The sequence below is a fragment of the Macaca nemestrina genome, chromosome 5, assembly GCF_043159975.1.
Source record: "Macaca nemestrina isolate mMacNem1 chromosome 5, mMacNem.hap1, whole genome shotgun sequence".
Lineage (NCBI taxonomy): Eukaryota > Metazoa > Chordata > Mammalia > Primates > Cercopithecidae > Macaca > Macaca nemestrina.
In genome coordinates this window covers 32,979,221-32,999,164 of record NC_092129.1, presented here as the reverse complement: position 1 = coordinate 32,999,164, position 19,944 = coordinate 32,979,221, and the positions used below count along the sequence as shown (strand labels likewise).

General features: G+C 35.9%; 1 protein-coding gene across 14 annotated transcripts in view; it reads left to right on the top strand.

Moving 5' to 3' along the window:
* LOC105465585 (protein tyrosine phosphatase receptor type K) overlaps window positions 1–19,944 on the top strand; it is a 558,841-nt gene that overhangs the window by 195,422 nt on the left and 343,475 nt on the right. For all 14 annotated transcript variants that reach the window (XM_071096434.1, XM_071096427.1, XM_071096433.1 and 11 more), the window contains exon 3: window positions 5,094–5,365. In XM_071096434.1, the coding sequence (XP_070952535.1) occupies window positions 5,094–5,365 (272 nt within the window). The remainder of the gene's footprint in view (window positions 1–5,093; window positions 5,366–19,944) is intronic.

The following is a 19,944-nucleotide window of genomic DNA, read 5'->3' as shown; positions in this document are numbered from 1 at the left end:
CCATTCTTTTTAGTAAAAACTGCCATTTGTTTTAAGTCTTCTCTGCCTTTCTATTTTTTAGTGAATTGGAATAAGAAGTACTCAATTTTTGTATTGTGTTTTTTGAATGCCAAGATGCTGTTAATCTGTAGGATACAAATAGGATTTATTTTTAAAAGACTAAAAATACCCACCTGTGTTTATTTACTAAGTATCATTATTCATTTGATTTTCCTCTTGTACGATAGTATTCATGTAGTCTGTTTTAATAAAAAAGTGCAAATCTAATGCCTATTCATTATAGAACTCTCAGAAACTGTACATATGCAAAAACTTTTTTGAAAACCTAGAAGACGATTACAGCCCACCAGATAATATACCATTAAGATTTTGCTATATATTTTTCTAGTCACATGTACAAGTTTATGTGTGTGCATATGTGAATATATGCACATTTACACGGATGTATTTATTTAACTTAAATATGTATTTTTCATAAGTGGGTTTAATAGTTTACAACCTGCATATTTTACTTAACACATTGTAAATATGTTCCATAAAATGTTTTAAAATAATGTAATTCTTAATGACTGCATTATTGTTCACTAAATTGATTTGCAATAATTTTGCAAATTACTGATTATTGAATATTAAGAATACTTAATTTTTCTCCATCTTAGTGTAATGAGTTAGGCATCTTTTAAACCTGTATCTTTTACATGGTTTATCTAATATACATTTGTAGACATGGAATTCCCAGACCAGAAGGCATGTATCTCTTTTTTTTTTTTTTTTTTAATATATTTTAAGTTCTGAGATACATATGCAGAACCTGCAGGTTTGTTACATAAGTATACATGGGCCATGGTGGTTTGCTGCATTAGGTATTTCTCCTAATGCTATCCCTCCCCCTGCCCCCCAACAGGCCCTGGTGTGTGATGTTCCCCTCCCTGTGCCATATGTTCTCATTGTTCAGCTCCCACTTATGAGTGAGAAAATGTGGTGTCTTGTTTTCTGTTCTTGTGATAGTTTGCTGAGAACTATGGTTTCCAGCTCCATGCATGTCCCTGCAAAGGATGTGAACTCATTCTTTTTTATGGCTGCATAGTTTTCCATGGTGTATATGTGCTACGTTTTCTTTATCCAGGCTATCATTGATGGGCATTTGGGTTGGTTCCAAGTCTTCGCTATTGTGAATAGTGCTGCAGTAAACATATGTGTGCCTGTGTCTTTACAGTAAAATGATTTTAATCCTTTGGGTATATACGTAGTAATGGGATTGCTGGGTCAAATGGTATTTCTAGTTCTAGATCCTTGAGGAATTGCCACACTGTCTTCGACAATGGTCGAACTAATTTACACTCCCACATACAGTGTAAAAACATTCGTATTTCTCCACATCCTCTCCAGCATCTGTTTTTTCCTGACTTTTTAATGATTGCCATTCTAACTGGTGTGAGATGGTATATCATTGTGGTTTTGATTTGCATTTCTCTAATGACCAGTGATGATGAGCTTTTTTTTCATATGTTTGCTGGTCGCATAAATGTCTTCTTTTGAAAAGTGTCTGTTCATATCTTCCACCCACTTTTTAATGGTTTTTTTTTCTTGTAAATTTGTTTAAGTTCCTTGTAGATTCTGAATATTAGCCTATTGTCAAATGGATAGATTGTAAACATTTTTTCCCATTCTGTAGGTTGCCTGCTCATTCTGATGAAAGTTTGTTTTGCAGTGCAGAACCTCTTTGATTTAATTAGATACCATTTGTCAATTTTGGCTTTTGTTGCAATTGCTTTTGGTGTTTTATTCATGAATATCTCTTAAAGGTCTTTGATGTCAAATTGCTGTCTACAAAGGTTGCACTTAAAACAAACAAATAAAAAGCATATACAGTTTTCTCTGTCTTGAATGACATATTTGAGAACTCTGTTGCTCAAGAGACTGTAAGGAATATTCGTAAGGCCATTTTAAAGAAGTTTTAATTAAAAGCTACTACATTGTATGTGTGGGAACATAGATGTTTTATTAAGCCTTGAGATAACTAAACTCTTGTTAGAAATCTGAGGAATTAGTTAGCTGGTAACAGAACAGTCGTAAATAAGTTTAAATTATAACATAAAGTATGACGGAAGTACATATTGTATAATTTCCCAAGTGTAAGGATTGGGAGCCAGTTATTCTGGGAGACTACAGAAGTAATTTTTAGATGTTGATAAGAATAGCACAGTATCTTCTGTGTTTGGGATGATGGAAGGGAATACTGGGTCAGACAGGCAGCTCCCTCCCTAGTGCCTACTGGACAAATTGCCATTATATCAAGGCAGTAGGCAGAAGGATTTAGACGGCTTTTTGGTGCTAGTACTTGATTCTTCCTTTCTGGAGCTGTGCAATAAATGCATTATTATTCCAGAGCACTCAGAGAATGTGGCAGTAGTCAGGCATTATTGAAAGAGGGCCATTTAGCAGAAACATTCTATAGAAATGAATTATCAACACTATTTTTCTTTATTATTTAACTTGCTTGAAATGTTGAAATAGTGTAGACTATTCACAAAGCTTTTATTTTGTGACTTTTGTATTCCTAATGATCAAATTGATAATGCCTGCAAGTGAATATACTTTGCCTATCCTGTTTCCTTAATAAGAAAAATAATTATTGTAGCTTAAGAGTACAACTGACTGAAAATTCCTGAATGGTCTTTATAGTAAGTATTATGCTATATAATTAAAATGTGACACAAAGCATATTTTTACACCAAAGTTTATTTTATAACAGGAGAAAATGACTATTAGAAAGCCAGTAAATCATTTAGAGATTACTACTTTAAAGTTGACATTCAGAAGCCATAATTGATACAGACCTCTAAAAATAAATTTAAATGCACTACTGCCATAATATTCCATTGGGCGGGGCGTTGGGGGGTGGAAAGACTGTTGTAGTAGTGGGGAAATAGGCTACAGGTTTGTGAAGATGCTAAGGCCCAATAACAAACACTAAGTAACTTATCCAAGATCTCAGGGCTGGTCCTCGTTGAAAGGAATAATTGGTCTGCTATGCAGTGGTGAATCTGAAAGACATCTTGCTAAATCAACCATTGACTTCAGAATGTGAATATAATAAGGACTAGAAACATCCTGCTTCTATAAATTGGGTTGGGATCCAGGATGTTCTGTTTAAAAATAAAGACATAATTTCTCCAAAGTATACACGGACAATTTATTCTATTAATGTGCCATCTGTGAGACTCAGAGAGAAAGAAAGAGAAACAAAAAGAATCCTAGCTTACAAGAGAAGAGGATAACTAGGAAAAAGAAGTGAATAATAATATCAGCCACTATCACTATGATCTGTTTATTCTGTACTTCGATTATACTAAAGTGTTACAGAAATCTTCCCAAAAGCTCTCAACCAGAGGGTACCTGCTACTCAGTGGCAATTGGTCACATTTGAAATTCAGCTTCTCAAGTAGTTGACACCATCCTCTCTGCCATGATTTGCATCTGTTGTTGAGGGTTAATTGAACAAGTTAGACTAGTAGTTAACGAGTGTTTAATGTGTCATGGGTACAAATTTTGGGGAGGGAATACAGAAGATTGATTTTGCATGTTGTCAGGAAGAGAAGGTCAAGTGCAACTCTTATAACACTGAGTTCTGTAACACTACATCTGATAGATTTTGGTTAAAATTACATGCTAGCAAAGAAAAAGGATATTTTACAATAAAATTTGTGTTCCATCTTCTGTGTAATAAATAGGCATATTTGCATTTTTGTGATATGTGTCTTTGTTAAAATCCACAATGACATGAGAACAATTGGTTGTTTTACTGGAGAGTTTTCTGGGACTAAAAGCAGCAGCCTGGTGTTCAAGTCTCATTTTTGTACTTAGTCCCTATGTGGCCTTTGCCTGCAATGGAAAGTCTGTATGTGAGCTATGAGAGTGGGACTCTTTATGTCCTGTGCCTCCACATGATAGATAACCAATGAACACTTACTAAGTCAAAGGGAATGGAGTAGATTGGTGATTTTCAACTGGGTTTCTTGTAGCTCTACATGAGTGTAGGGACTGTTACAGAACTGGGGCCAATAGTAGTGGTGATTAGCTGACACCTTAGTTGATGAGACTCCAAATGGGGAAATCTACTATGTCCTGATCCTCAGCTCTAGGAAATTTTTTTTTTTTTTTGAGACGGAGTCTTGCTTTGTCGCCCAGGCTGGAGTGCAGTGGCGCGATCTCGGCTCACTGCAAGTTCCGCCTCCCGGGTTCACGCCATTCTCCTGCCTCAGCCTCCGAGTAGCTGGGACTACAGGCGCGCACCACCACGCCCGGCTAATTTTTTGTATTTTTAGTAGAGACGGGGTTTCACTGTGTTAGCCAGGAGGATGGTCTCGATGATCCGCCAGCCTCGGCCTCCCAAAGTGCTGGGATTACAGGCGTGCACCACTGCGCACGGCCAGCTCTAGGCATTTTTAACTTTAGCCCTCATACTGACACTACAAAGTGTCCTCATTCCCTGAACTGAGGTTCAAAATTAGTATGTTACAAGTGATCACATAACTTGTATAAATGATGATCTTCCAATATGAAATTAGAAATGGTTCCATTATCTGCACTCTAAGCACATCTCCCTGCAATAATATTCTGGATAATGAAAAATAGAAGTGTACCCTCTATGTAAACCAGGCCAATAAAGTATCACTTTTGTGTATGTGTGTGTATATGTTGTGTGTGTGTATATATATATATAATATATATATTATATTAAAAGACTTGTGTCCAGTAATACCAGAGATTTAGAGTGAGATCTGGATTTGAACCCAGCTTTGAGTGTTACTAACTGTGCCTCAGTTTCCTAATTTGTAAAATAGGATAACAACAGGTTGTTGTGGAGACTAAATGAATTAATACATAATGTGTACTTTGAATGCTGTCTGTTACCTGGTAGGAATTCAGTTCATCTACTTAATTGATTGATATATTTCTATGGCTGTGTTCTGGAAAACAGTCTTTTTAAGTTAAATTTAATGTTCAGAATGGATTGGCTTATTTTTGTTGTTGTATGTTCCCTTTGCTTATATATCTCTTTAGCATTATTATTTGTAATGTCATTTCAGGTTCCTATATGATAGTGGACTCTTCAGATCACGACCCTGGAGAAAAGGCCAGACTTCAGCTGCCTACAATGAAGGAGAACGACACTCACTGCATTGATTTCAGTTACCTATTATATAGCCAGAAAGGACTGAATCCTGGCACTTTGAACATATTGGTTAGGGTGAATAAAGGACCGCTTGCCAATCCAATTTGGAATGTGACTGGATTCACGGGTAGAGATTGGCTTCGGGCTGAGCTAGCAGTGAGCACCTTTTGGCCCAATGAATATCAGGTAATCAATCATCTGTACTTTTCTGGTGTATGTTTTGATGTCATCAGATCTCACTATATGTGTAATACATCAATGTAAATATGCATCTCATGGTCATGAGAGATTTCCCTCTTGCCTTTCCCACCCCCATTGTTGGAGAAGTGTCATACATGGATATAAATATGCATCCCATGGTAATGAGAGATTGCTCCTCTTTCTTCCCCACCCTGTTGATGAGGAAGTGTTTGGAGACATTGGCACAAAACCTTTAAACTAGGGAAAATATTTCTACATGTTAAAAAAATCAAATTTAGGTCCAGAATTTGTTGGTAGTTTGACAAAGAGCTACTTATTAACAGATTCTTTTCTATAGCTTTGTTCAGGAAGAAATAGCCTTTTTGAGTTTATTGTAATCTTTAGACTGGACTGATTTACTGACTTTTTGAAAGTAACATTTGGGAAATAAATGTGATATAGAGTTTCATGAACTATGTTAAGGGGGAGGCATTTTCATTAATTATTTTAATTTTGATTAATTAATTGAATAATGAATTAAATTTTGTCAATTAAATGACATGTAAATATAAGCCAAAAAGGGTAAGTTATTCACAAACCTTGGGTGTTTATTTCAGAAATGATTCATTGAATTATGATTAAATCAGATAATCAATAGTGTCAGTACCTACTTTATGTTTCTGTGACTGAGTTTATATACTCTTAATAAAAAGGTTCATTTACTAGTTTGGAGAGTTTGTTCAGTAATCCTACTATGAGGTTCAGTCCCTGGATATTGTTATTTCTTTAAAAGGTCAATTTGGTGTTAGACCTTGAGATTGAAACTTTTAAAGGACTTGTTTATTTGTAGCTTGTTATAAAGCCTAATGAGAATACATTTATGTAAAAGTATATTTTATGATGGTCAGCAAGCAGTATATAAACGAATAGTTTTATTTCTGCCTTTTAAAAATGAATTATTTAAGTGAGGTTTGTCTTTATTCTTGAAGGGGAAAAAAGAAATGCTTTGCTTTAATTGCTTTATTTTGAGTTGAGTTTTCTGTTTTATTAAAAGCCTCCTACATTGTAGGCATGGTTCCACAGGTAAGATTTTCAGTTCAAGGTTATCTGTTTATTGAGTTTTCAATGGATTTTCATTAGGTACTAGTTGATTCTGTTATTCCGGAGCATAAGGATGTTTCTCTTCAGTCTGGGAGAGCCATCTGCTTTTTCAGGGTCCACAGCCCCAGGAGGGCTGCATATATGATATGGTAGGTAGGTGGATGGGAGTGTGTAAAACGAATGCTAGAGCACTTGTTGCAAGATCAGTGGGCTCAACTCTGACAAAAGTGGGTTGATGGCTGTCATCGCCAGGTCACTCTCACAATGCATTATATTATACTGATTTCATGAGAATCTGTCATAGGAGCTTAACATAGCACTAGAAAGAAATTCTGATTCGCAGAATAAAATTATCAACAGAGTCAGCTTTCACAAAACAAATTAAAACCCCCAATAAAAATTAATCTAGCAGACTCATTAAAAATGTGGGTTTTGAAGTTAGATTGCCTGTATTCAACCCTGTTCACAACTTGTTTCCTGTGTAGATAGTTCTTTAAGGAATCGGACTGTCAGTTGTACTTTAAAACAACAACAATAAAAACATAGAAGTAACTGTTGATAAATCCAGCAAGTAATATATCTATGATATATTTCTTTTTCCTGGTAACTAAGAAATAACATACATGTAGTTATTTTTTCTAAGTTGTTAAGGATCTATCTTTGAATCATTGATGTTAATAACATTATTTTCTTATGGCACAAATTACTGCGGTGTTAATTCTACTGTCAAGTTACAGTACTTTGAACAGGATTAATAATTCTTTGTTCAGTCTCATTTTGCATGACAAAACCCCCTTCATTATATGTGCTTGTGGTGTATTTAAGCAAGAAGTGCAAAAAGTGCCTGGGTGAGTTTCAGCCAGGCCAGTGACATCATTTTGGAGATGTTTTGTCAGACAAAATGATGACTAAATAAATACATGGAAACTATGGGTAAATGTCTCATTGTTGCAGATTAAAATTTGAGCCATAGATAATTTCTTAAGTGATTATTTTGCTCTCACATATTTGTCCTTAACCTGCAAAGCTTAATCAATGAGAGCAAACAAGAGAGTACTTTTTATTCATGTGCTTAGTGCTCAGTAAATTACTTGATTGATGTTTTCATCAATTTAATCATTTAGATTATTAGTTGTACCTGTACATTAGTTATTAGAAACAACCAACATAACATAAACTATATTTATGTGCTTTTTTGCTCTTGGAAAGTAACATGAAAAACATTAAATCTCCCATACATTTTGATAGCTTTCAAAGTCAAATCCTGTCAAGTGTTTGGTAAGTACTGGTTTGCTGGCAAAACAAGGTAGAATTTTTTGATGGGTGTTTTAGGTGCTCATGTCTCTATATTTAAAGAGAAACTCAACTGCTTTAAATACCAGATATTGGAGGCCAGTTTTGAGATTCCATCAGGGAAATTTGGAGGCTTGATTTCTATTCTTGTGTAAGAAAGGAACCACCTCCTGTGTATACAGAGGTATGTATCAGACTTGCTTTTTGGGGACAAACTTACCATTTGAAGTTCCTTTTCTCTCTTACTAAGCCAGTTCAAATAGCTGGATAAATTTTCAGAAATATTTCATATAATTTTTGTTAAATTTTTAAGTAAAAATGTATTAAATAAAATAATGTTATCCTTAGTGAAGAAACAAAACCATCTGACTGCCTTGACCGTAAAACAATTTAGCTGTGACCCCTGTGAAACAACTAACTTCATGTGTTGAACATCTTATTAGACTTGCCCAAATGAATTAACTTCAGAATGTGGACAGACTTAACCATGAATTGATCCATTGGATTTCATTATTTAGTATTTCATACTTTAACTTTGATTTCATCATGATTTATGGAGATCTGTTTGTTCGTAAAATAATTGTTCTTCTTCAAGGCTTTTCCAACTCAGGAATGGGTGAGAATACTGGCTCTGTCGAATAGCAGATTGTGTTTTTCATTCCAGCCATCTTTTAGCAAGTCAAGGGCATTCTTTGCCTTGACAACATTTTCGCAGAGGGATATGTTCAGTTGTAAATTATTCTTTGCTTTATCAATTCTAGGACTTGCCTCAATAAATTTCTCAATAACTAAAAGGCATATTTATTCTTAAGATTGGGGGAAAATTATGACAAAATGCAAATTCTGAAGTACTGCTTGCTTAGAAACTCTACCAGCTAAACTTCATGATATTGAAGTATGTGATATATTAAGTAATATAGGTTAAAAATACCTAGTTAAAAAAAAATAGCTTTCAAAGGTCAATGTTCTTATTGCTTTATGTTCTTTATTTTTGTAAGCTGTAGTCATTTTATTTTGTTCTTAGCCTTGATTGCATGGTGCTGTGGAAAAAAAAATAAATAAGTGCTATATTTTAGTAGAGAAGCACAGATAAACCGTTTTGGAAGTTTAAAGAATAGAGAGATTATTCTTCTGTCCAGGAGAATCAAGGAAGAAACAAAAATTTGATGGAGGTTTGATATTTGAATCTTCTCTTGAAGATTGATGAGGAAGGATCAATGTATACAGGGTGAAGACTTTGCACAGAAAATCACAAAGGCAAAGTAATTTGAAATTGTAGTAGGTGTTGGGAGTCATTGACACGTTTAGTTTAGTTTTTCCTTTTTGTCACAGTAGTGATATAATCTTGGTCTGCTTAATAAATTTGCTAGTCATTGTCCATTTGTATTTTTTGTTTAGTTTCTTCTTTTGAAATTTTTTCCCTAACTTGTTGGTATTAATTAGCTTAGTGTGGTTCTTAAAGAGTATCCCCATTTTCTTTTATTTTGAAAGCACGGCATTCTTTTCAAGTTTTTTATTTATTGTAACATCTACTATTAGACACATACTGTGAGGTCACATCATACTAACTCCTGGGGGTACACGAGCAAGTCCCTTTTCTCATGAAGTTTGCAGTCTAGCTTTACACTGTAGAAGATAAAAATGTAAATCAGATGTTTACTCTGCTCTTAAGGAGGCTAGTCCAGATGGGAAATGTGAGATATACATAGATATAACTTGAAATACCATAGCGATGGTTAAATGGCATGAGAGAGGTAAATATAAAATGTAGTGGGGAGAGCAAAAACAAAAGATAGTTTAGTTTCTAAAGTAATTTGAAGTGGAAATGAGACTAGAATTCTTTTCTGTCGATTCCTCTATTTCTAGATGCTTTCCACTGTACTGTGTATTTTTTTTGTAAATTACAGTTACTTAGAACCAGCAAATGTAAATTTTGCTTTTTGACATAATCATTGCAGTGATCCACTAACATATAAGGAACAAACTGTTTTTCACCTATGTTTTCAGAACAATCGATGTCTTTTCAGCTTAGTATACTAATTATAGAAATTATCGTATTACATTTGTTTTAGTTGCTATGGTTGAAAGATGCTATTCTATGTATTTTATAGGCCACAAATAAGTACTGTAGATTTTATTTTTTTATTTTTTTATTTTTTTTAATTTATTATTATTATACTTTAAGTTGTAGGGTACATGTGCCTAATGTGCAGGTTTGTTACATATGTATACTTGTGCCATATTGGTGTGCCGCACCCATCAACTCGTCATTTACATCAGGTATAACTCCCAATGCAATCCCTCCCCCCTCCCCCCTCCCCATGATAGGCCCCTGTGTGTGATGTTCCCCTCCCTGAGTCCAAGTGATCTCATTGTTCAGTTCCCACCTATGAGTGAGAACATGCGGTGTTTGGTTTTCTGTTCTTGTGATAGTTTGCTAAGAATGATGGTTTCCAGCTGCATCCATGTCCCTACAAAGGATGCAAACTCATCCTTTTTGATGGCTGCATAGTATTCCATGGTGTATATGTGCCACATTTTCTTAATCCAATCTGTCACTGATGGACATTTGGGTTGATTCCAAGTCTTTGCTATTGTGAATAGTGCCGCAATAAACATACGTGTGCATGTGTCTTTATAGCAGCATAATTTATAATCCTTTGGGTATATACCCCGTAATGGGATGGCTGGGTCATATGGTACATCTAGTTCTAGATCCTTGAGGAATCACCATACTGTTTTCCATAATGGTTGAACTAGTTTACAATCCCACCAACAGTGTAAAAGTGTTCCTATTTCTCCACATCCTCTCCAGCACCTGTTGTTTCCTGACTTTTTAATGATCGCCATTCTAACTGGTGTGAGATGGTATCTCATTGTGGTTTTGATTTGCATTTCTCTGATGGCCAGTGATGATGAGCATTTTTTCATGTGTCTGTTGGCTGTATGAATGTCTTCTTTTGAGAAATGTCTGTTCATATCCTTTGCCCACTTTTTGATGGGGTTGTTTGTTTTTTTCTTGTAAATTTGTTTGAGTTCTTTGTAGGTTCTGGATATTAGCCCTTTGTCAGACGAGTAGATTGCAAAAATTTTCTCCCATTCTGTAGGTTGCCTGTTCACTCTGATGGTAGTTTCTTTTGCTGTGCAGAAGCTCTTTAATTTAATGAGATCCCATTTGTCAATTTTGGCTTTTGCTGCCGTTGCTTTTGGTGTTTTAGACATGAAGTCTTTGCCCATGCCTATGTCCTGAATGGTACTACCTAGGTTTTCCTCTAGGATTTTTATGGTATTAGGTCTAACATTTAAGTCTCTAATCCATCTTGAATTAATTTTCATATAAGGAGTAAGGAAAGGATCCAGTTTCAGCTTTCTACTTATGGCTAGCCAATTTTCCCAGCACCATTTATTAAATAGGGAATCCTTTCCCCATTTCTTGTTTCTCTCAGGTTTGTCAAAGATCAGATGGCTGTAGATGTGTGGTATTATTTCTGAGGACTCTGTTCTGTTCCATTGGTCTATATCTCTGTTTTGGTACCAGTACCATGCTGTTTTGGTTACTGTAGCCTTGTAGTATAGTTTGAAGTCAGGTAGCGTGATGCCTCCAGCTTTGTTCTTTTGACTTAGGATTGTCTTGGAGATGCAGGCTCTTTTTTGGTTCCATATGAACTTTAAAGCAGTTTTTTCCAATTCTGTGAAGAAACTCATTGGTAGCTTGATGGGGATGGCATTGAATCTATAAATTACCTTGGGCAGTATGGCCATTTTCACGATATTGATTCTTCCTATCCATGAGCATGGTATGTTCTTCCATTTGTTTGTGTCCTCTTTGATTTCACTGAGCAGTGGTTTGTAGTTCTCCTTGAAGAGGTCCTTTACATCCCTTGTAAGTTGGATTCCTAGGTATTTGATTCTCTTTGAAGCAATTGTGAATGGAAGTTCATTCCTGATTTGGCTCTCTGTTTGTCTGTTACTGGTGTATAAGAATGCTTGTGATTTTTGCACATTAATTTTGTATCCTGAGACTTTGCTGAAGTTGCTTATCAGCTGAAGGAGATTTTGGGCTGAGACAATGGGGTTTTCTAAATATACAAGCATGTCATCTGCAAACAGGGACAATTGGACTTCTTCTTTTCCTAACTGAATACCCTTGATTTCTTTCTCTTGCCTAATTGCCCTAGCCAGAACTTCCAACACTATGTTGAATAGGAGTGGTGAGAGAGGGCATCCCTGTCTTGTGCCAGTTTTCAAAGGGAATTTTTCCAGTTTTTGCCCATTCAGTATGATATTGGCTGTGGGTTTGTCATAAATAGCTGTTATTATTTATTAGTCATTCTCCTCGCTTTCTTTCATAGTGGCAGGAGTTCCAACCAGCTTACTTGCTTTCCCAGCTTCTTTGTAGGTAAGGATGGCTATATGTGACACAGTTCTGGTCAGTTAGTTAGGAAAGAAAATCTGCCAGGAAACTTCTGGGAATGATGTTACTCCCTGATCCTAGAGTGCTGTTGTATGAGAACATGGCTCTTGGTGCCATTGTGGTCATTTTGTAACTGTGAAGAAGGAAATAGCTGACAAACTGAGGGTGACAGAAGAAGGCTTTCAAGGAGCCTGGGACCTATTCTCAAAGTAATAATAATAATAATAATAATAATAATAATAAAACTATTATTTAAAGAATTTTTAGATGAATATTCTCCTGCACAGCCAAAAGCAATGTTATACTTCACGCTGTGTCTTAAGCTTTCGAGCAATACTACCTGTCAGCACATACTGTTTGTGGGTAGCACATGTAAGACATATGGTAGAATTAAAAAAATACGTATCTATCAATGAATGAAGCAATTTTTATTTTTCAATGTAGTTGGAGAGAGAAGACACACTTACATACTTGAAAATGTAAATAGGTCGGTAAGACAGTGGATCACTGAGTAAAGGGGCTAGAAAGCAAGGAAGGAAAGATGATCTATTGGGTATCTACTGTGTGTGGGATACTAGGCTGGAAACTTTCGTGTTTGTCATCTTTTATTTGTATTAATATTTGAACGTGTGCTAAGTAAATGTTTCTTACCTTCATGCACAGTTGAATTTGTGCTTATTTAGTGGTGCAGCAATATTATTTCTCATTTTTTGTCTTTAGTAAAATAGTATGATTTTTATGAGTTTGGTCTTTAGCTATATCAGTGACTTCTGAAGTTAGCCACAACTAGATAGACTTATTTTAGTTACGGCAACAGGATTTACCTAACATAGACATTGTGGCTTATTTTTACACTGATAAAATACCTTTTATTTGATCACAATTCTCTTTGTTGCAAATAGAGTACCCCAAATGGGTTGAGAAGGCCCTCCTATTATTATAGTTATTGTTTTCTTAAAACTTAGATCCCTATGAAGGTGACTTGTCTCTGGTTCCTGATGGTGATTTGCTTTTATTACAAAATGTCTGCTCTACTTTGACCTTAAATGGTTATTGTTGATTCATTGATGAAACTTATGGTTGTGTAAATAAATTTAACTGATGAGCAAAAGAGTCCTGATAGTTAACAGAACAATTACTGTAAATATGTAATAAGCCTCTTTTTATTCTGCTCAGTCATACTGCTTTTATATAGGGTGGTGGGAGCTGCCACAGTACCTTTCATTGTTTCTTTTGAGAAACATTTCCATAAATTAGTTCAATTCCCTTTTAGTAACTGAAAAATAATGAGCGGTCAGGAGAAATAAGCATTGTTCAATGCATGATTTTTTCTTACTTAGGAGTTTGTCTTATCTAAGGGGAATGAGGAAGACAAATGCTAAAAGGAGCAGTGGAAGAGATGCCAGTTCTTTGCTTATGTACTCAACTAGCACTCACTTTGGTTTGCTGAATCTGAAAAAATACATTTCTGATTTCTTGTTTTGCATACTTCTTTATTAATTATTTAGCATAAATTGATCAGGCAGATAAATGTGAGAACCATTTCCTTCTAATCAGTTTAAATGCTGTTTCTGACAATGCTATACCGTTTCATATAATACATGACAAATAGATAACAATTTAACATTAATTTTTTCTTCAATTATGTTGTCTGCTGACTTTGATAGTTAATTGGAATTGGTCTAGTTTTAGGGCTTTCCAGTTTTTGAACAACTTGAATTTCTGTGTGAACTCTTTGTCCATTTTCATTTCAAAGATTGATTTTTCTTCACTTTAGTCTATATATAATATGTGAACAAAATATTGGTGTTATAAGGGAAAAACAAAAATGAATATGTTTTTTATTTAAAAACATTTTATCTAAAAACTTTTGTGCTGTGGTGATTTCAGTTTCAATTCTTGGAAAATAAATACATTTTTAATTTGAGAGAATGTGGGAAGAAGGAAATGTACAGCAAATGTCAGACATTTGTAGTCTTTTCAATTTTATTATTCTTTACATAATATTACATAGAATCTATTCTGTTGTTAGTAGGGTTAGAATATGAAGGAAAACAAACTTTGGACACTAAATTTTACTTATATAATCTAGTGGACAATTTATAGTTAATTTTAGCTGTCTTGATTTTCAAAAGGTGTTCTTAAAACTGTCATTATAAAACTAGCTACTACATGTTATTTCTGCATTTAATTATAAATAGTCATTGCACACACCACTGGAATTCCCTTATGAGAATTAGATTCTTAATATTCTTTGAATAATCTGTTAAAAAAATCATTCTTCTCAGTCCTCTGGAAGCAGTGAATCAATTCTCATTTTATGTTTAAAAATAAGGTCTATAGTCAAATTTATACCAAGTAATAATTCAATAAAATAATAAAGAGCAAAACATTTCTAGAACCTAGAGACAAAGTTTGGTGCAAGCTTAAATATCTTTAGATCCTGACATTTTGCAACAACATCACAAATATAATAATTAAAAACAGCGTGGTTCTCTGGGCTTATATTTGTTAAAAGACACTTTTGGTTTGGTTGTAAACTTTAGTAATATAAGACTTACAAAGAGATGAAGTCAGTTTAGCTCCATAAACACCAAGATGAATTTCTGTGTTTTGTTTTTGTTTGTTTGTTTGTTTGTTTTTTCTTTCATTTAGTCCCCTCTTTCTGTGTCTTGTGGGGATGGAGTGAGACCCATTGTAAGCAGAACAATAAAGATAACCAAATAATTGTTTTTGTGGTACATATATTAGACATTGTGACATGATGTGTGAGAATTAGAAGTAGAAGCTCTCCTTTTCTTTTTTTTTTTTAATGGTGTTGGAGAAAAACGTAGAGGCCATTTTGTATATTGGGTAAAGGTTTGGATTAGTTGTCATGTGACCTGTGTTTACTATCCATTGTCACGTGTTCATGTCCATTCTGTCAAGGCCTCCTTGCTCATTGAGTGACTATGTTGTGGGACTTCTTGAGTTTCAGTCCCTGCAATATGGGATGATAGCTAGTCTACTGTGATTTATTAGGTTCACAAAGTTGTCTATTTAAAGCTCTTATTTAAAAATTACAGACACCAACTAGACCTAGTTAAGTAGAAAAGAGACAGAATTGAAAAGATTTGGGAATCACTCACAGCATTTAAGGGAAGAGGAATTCCCAGCCTAAAGAAGGCACAGGACCCAATTAGATCTGAATAAAACAGAAACACTTTCTCTCTGAAGGACTGCTGTACTGACTTACTTATTTTATCCATTTGGTGAGTGGATATTGAGCAACCTAATCCATGCCAGGCACCCTTCTGGGTGCTGGGGTTGGACAGTGCTGAATAAGTCTCAAGGATCCTATAGTCCCAGGAATTCTACTCTAGGGGTCAGAGCTCGTGGGGGAGAAAATCTGGATAAATAAATGAGAAAAAGATTAGAATACAATAAGTGTTAAAGAAATAATTAAAATTAAATAATATGAGAGCAGAAGTCTTAGAAACTGCATTAGACCAGGTGGTCTAGAAAGAACTGTCACCTGGAGATCTGAATGAGAAAAACGAACTAGGCATGCAGAGATCAGGGGAAACACGTTAGAGACAGAAAAAAACCAAGGACCTAAATATGGAAGGAAATTGGCATTGCAGAGGGACAGAGATTGGTACAGAGGTCAAAGGTTACCTGTTTCAAGATGAGATGGGCAGATTCCAGTTATGTAGAGCTTTGCAATCTGAGGAAAGAATCCTAATGCTTTCAGATAATTTTTATCAAGGGACCCTATTTACTCATTCTTAGTCTTATCTTGTACGTGCTTCCCATTTATATTTTTCTTTAGTCTTTTTTTACTGTTTACTCTGCTCCCAGCTCTGATTGTGTCTGGTCTTGATAACGGTAATTTCCTATTTTCTCTCACCTTAAAATCTATTATAAGTCAATTACTTGTTGGGGGAATGCTAATTTGCTGATATTGAGCTCCTCAGATTTTGCCAGTGTTTCCTTTAAAGTCAAAACACTCAGCCTTTGTTTGAGGTCCTTCATTATTTAGCATCAGACAACTACTCCAATCTTTCTACCATTCTTTTTTTTGTAGGATGTAATGTATGTGTGTCCTGAAATGGCTTTGTTTCTTCCTTTCCCTTGTCCAAGTTCTGTTTGTCCTTTGAGACCCAACTTTATGTCCACTTCTACCATGTAGCTTTGCTTAACACCTCCACACTCAGTGGTCACTCCCTTCTCCTTGGATGTGTGTGGCCTGCATTGCTCATTAGACATTTTGCTTGTGATATGTATTTCAGGTATTTTTCCTCCAATAGTATTATAGGCCCTCTTTTAAAAAGGTCTGGGTGTCCCATAAAGGCAAAATGACAATTAGGTGCTTTGCATTTCCGAAAGCAATTGTATAAATTAAAAAAAATCATTCTCACAATAGCACTGTGGGGTCACTGGGAAAAGTACAACTATTTTTATTTTAGAGATAAGGGCTGAGAGAGGATAAGTGACTTGCTTAAGGTCATGTTTCTAGTGAGAATAGAGCTAGCTCTCCTCTCTCCTGTGAAATTCTAGTCCCTCTCTCCTGTGCCAGGCTGTATATTAGTGATGATTTTCCAGTCTTGGTGTCAAAAGAAAATTGGCTTGCTGATTAAGCATTCAATGATGGTATAAGAGTAAAATTAGAATTATTTTATATCCATACACTTTCTCAGGGGACTTATTCTTTCATATTATTTGTTAATGTTTCTTTAAGAACACTGAATGGTTTCATGGGTTGTGTATCCAAGATTTGATTGAATGTAGCTGAATACTTCATGGAATGCTCAGAACTTTGGTGAACTGAAGTTCAATTCATTTCCACAACCACATGCTGAGTTTTTACTACACGCTTAGCACTAGTATGGGTTTGGGGACAAAACCAGCAAAAAAGTATGAAAACAATTTTATACTTTTCCTTGGGGAATATAAAATCCACTAAGACAATTGCCCATACATCGATAATTTTTAATGGAAAATGATGGTTAAATAAGACTTGGTTATACTATTATCGCTAACTCATAATATTTGAAAATGCCATAATTAAACAACGAGGAGAAGAAAGTCTTCAGAGAGAGATAAAACATCCACATTGGCAGCCCTGTATTTTGTTTCATTAAATGTCCAAGAGTTGTTGGGGCTCAGAAAACAATCTCCAAAATGAAAGCCTCCAGAGCAGTTTCAGAAATAAAAGTTTCTCTCTGACCTTCTCCTTCCCTCCTGTCTCTCACTTCTCCTACTCCCCCAAGGCTAGCCACTGAAACTATAGTTGGCTTCTACAGGAACCTCTTCCCCATGGCAGGGCATAGAAACCAGAACCTCTCTTTTTCTTCAAAGCCAGCCATAACACCTGAAAACAATTGCTCTAACTTTCACCTGCCTTTCTGTGAAATAACTGGCCACGAAGAAATTATCTGACCTATCTTGTATGCATGTAGGTCAAAAGACCCAAATCCTAGAAAGGGTCCTGCCCTGTACCCAGAAGGAAGAAATGCTGCACAAAGTGGCCAAGAAGAATGTGGACAGGCCTTGCTGGGTTTCCCCACCTCAGTCTGCTAGCATTGATTAGATCCTACTCTTCATGTGAAATCATATTTCTACATGGGTGTCCATACAACATTGAAACTAAGCATAAAAACTGATTTTTTGCCATATTTTTGGGTTTTCCTTCTGAAGGCTCCTGTGTTATGTAAACTATGATCAAATAAATTTGTTATGTTTTCTTCCTGTTAACCTGTTTTTTTGTGATAGGAGTGTTGGTCATGACCCTTAGATGGGAAGGAAAAGGATTAAAATGTTAATATTGCAGAGAAAACAGTACTAATAAGGGAGCTCCAAGAAGGAAGAAACATGTGGGCTCTGGGATCCGATAAAAATTGATCTGGTACTTGAGAGGCTGAGGCAGGAGGATTGCTTGAACCCAGGAGTTCTAATCAGCCTGGGCAACATAGCAAGACCCTGTCTCTTACAAAATTGAGCTACTGTAGTGGGCATAAAAATGGTGGGTGTGTAAAGGCAGGAGTAAAAGGCACTTGAGGTTTCCCAATTATGAGGCATAGATAGCAGTCTCAGGCAGTCAGAAATGAGAATGATCATACTGTGTAAGGGGACAGCCATTCTGCTCTCTCTGGCCCGCATGGAGGGTCTTGAAATGAGGAGGGAAGGGGTATGCTAAATAAGTTGTACCTTGTTGAGAAGTTTCCAAATCTGGGGTGGGAGATTTGTCTGACTCCTCGATGCTTGGACCACTCAGAAGACGCTAATCAGCAGAACAATGTGATGACAGTGATGATTTTTATAAGTCAATCTGACGACTGAATTTAGCAGATCAAAGGGGGCCCATAACACAGCATTTACTGGACATCTGCACACTGCACAATTCAAACCCTCTCTGTACGAACTAGACCCATGAAGTTGCACTGTTCACATTTTTAGATGATGACCTGTGGAGGGCAAGTCATATTTTTGTTACTTAGTTCCCTTTCTCTTGGGTAGAGAATTATTTATTTTGTTATGAAAGGTAATCAGGTTTTTGGCATACAAACTAATGTTTTTTAAAAGTCTGTTCAAAGATTATTTTGTCAACAGAATTGCTAAATTTTGTTCAAGTTTTGTTCTTTCTGCTGGGATCCCGGGGGAACTTTCCCTTACAATAAAGGCTGAAGGATGTCCAGATTATGCTCTTCTCCTCCATCTGCCTGTTAAGTCCTTAATCTCCTACACCTGGATGTTCTAATCCTTTATTTGCTTTAAGTACTAAGTGGTTCCAAGTCGGACAAGTTCTATGTCCAGTATGCCAAGTAAGATTCATTGTGCCATAGAAGGGCATGCTACTCCCCCAAGATCTCCTGGAAAATAAAGTGGGTTGCTGTTCACAAATGGACCTGCTGGTTTTAATGCAGCCCAGTTAATAAATGGCATTCACTCAGCGTACAGCCAAGAGTACCCCATTGATTGGCAGCAGGAAGCTCCTTGTTCATGTTGAGAGTTCCTTTTTGCGGTGCCGCTTGCCTCTGAGAATTGTCAGTGGGCTGCCTTCACAGTGCAGCAAAAGGTCCTTTCTGCTTTTTCATTGCCATTTGCTTTCCAATTTGGAGCCAGTTGAGTTATTTAGTTATGGGCCTGAGTTGTGTAAGGTACAGCATTTTTAAATGAGTTTGTTTCTGGATCTTCCTTGTTCAGAGTTCTTTTTTTTGGAAAAACATCAAGCAAAGGATACAGAAGGCAACGTTATCCTCTGCTTCTTAGTTATCACTCTGCTAACTGAAATTTAGTGGACTACCCTTGTCAAGAGGTTATGCCCTGTATTGAGTTTCAGCCTTGGGTCTCACTCTAGTTCAGAGAGAGCTCATGTTGCAGAAACAATCCTCTCACCTCAGCTAATAAATCCTCCTTAACAAATCATCTCTACACTCGTTGAGACCATGCATGTCTATCAGCTATCTTATGGAGTGACCAGAAATCAGAGAGAAAGAGGGCACAATCTACTTCCCCTGTTATCTAAGTCAAAACTTGGTCATCTGTAACTAACTGAATAAAGCATGTGCTTGTTGGGTGAAGACAGAGTAGCTCACTAAGCTTATAAAAGAAAGATATAAGAGAAAGGCTGCTCATTGTCCAGTACCTTTGCATTTCTGATTAGCCTTCATACAAATGGATGGCATTTTTTTTTGTAGGCACTGAGACTGAAACTTTTCATATTATTTTTCAATCTTATTACCTCTACTAGAAAGAGAGTGGATTAGGGAGATTATTTAAACCATTATTTGTGATC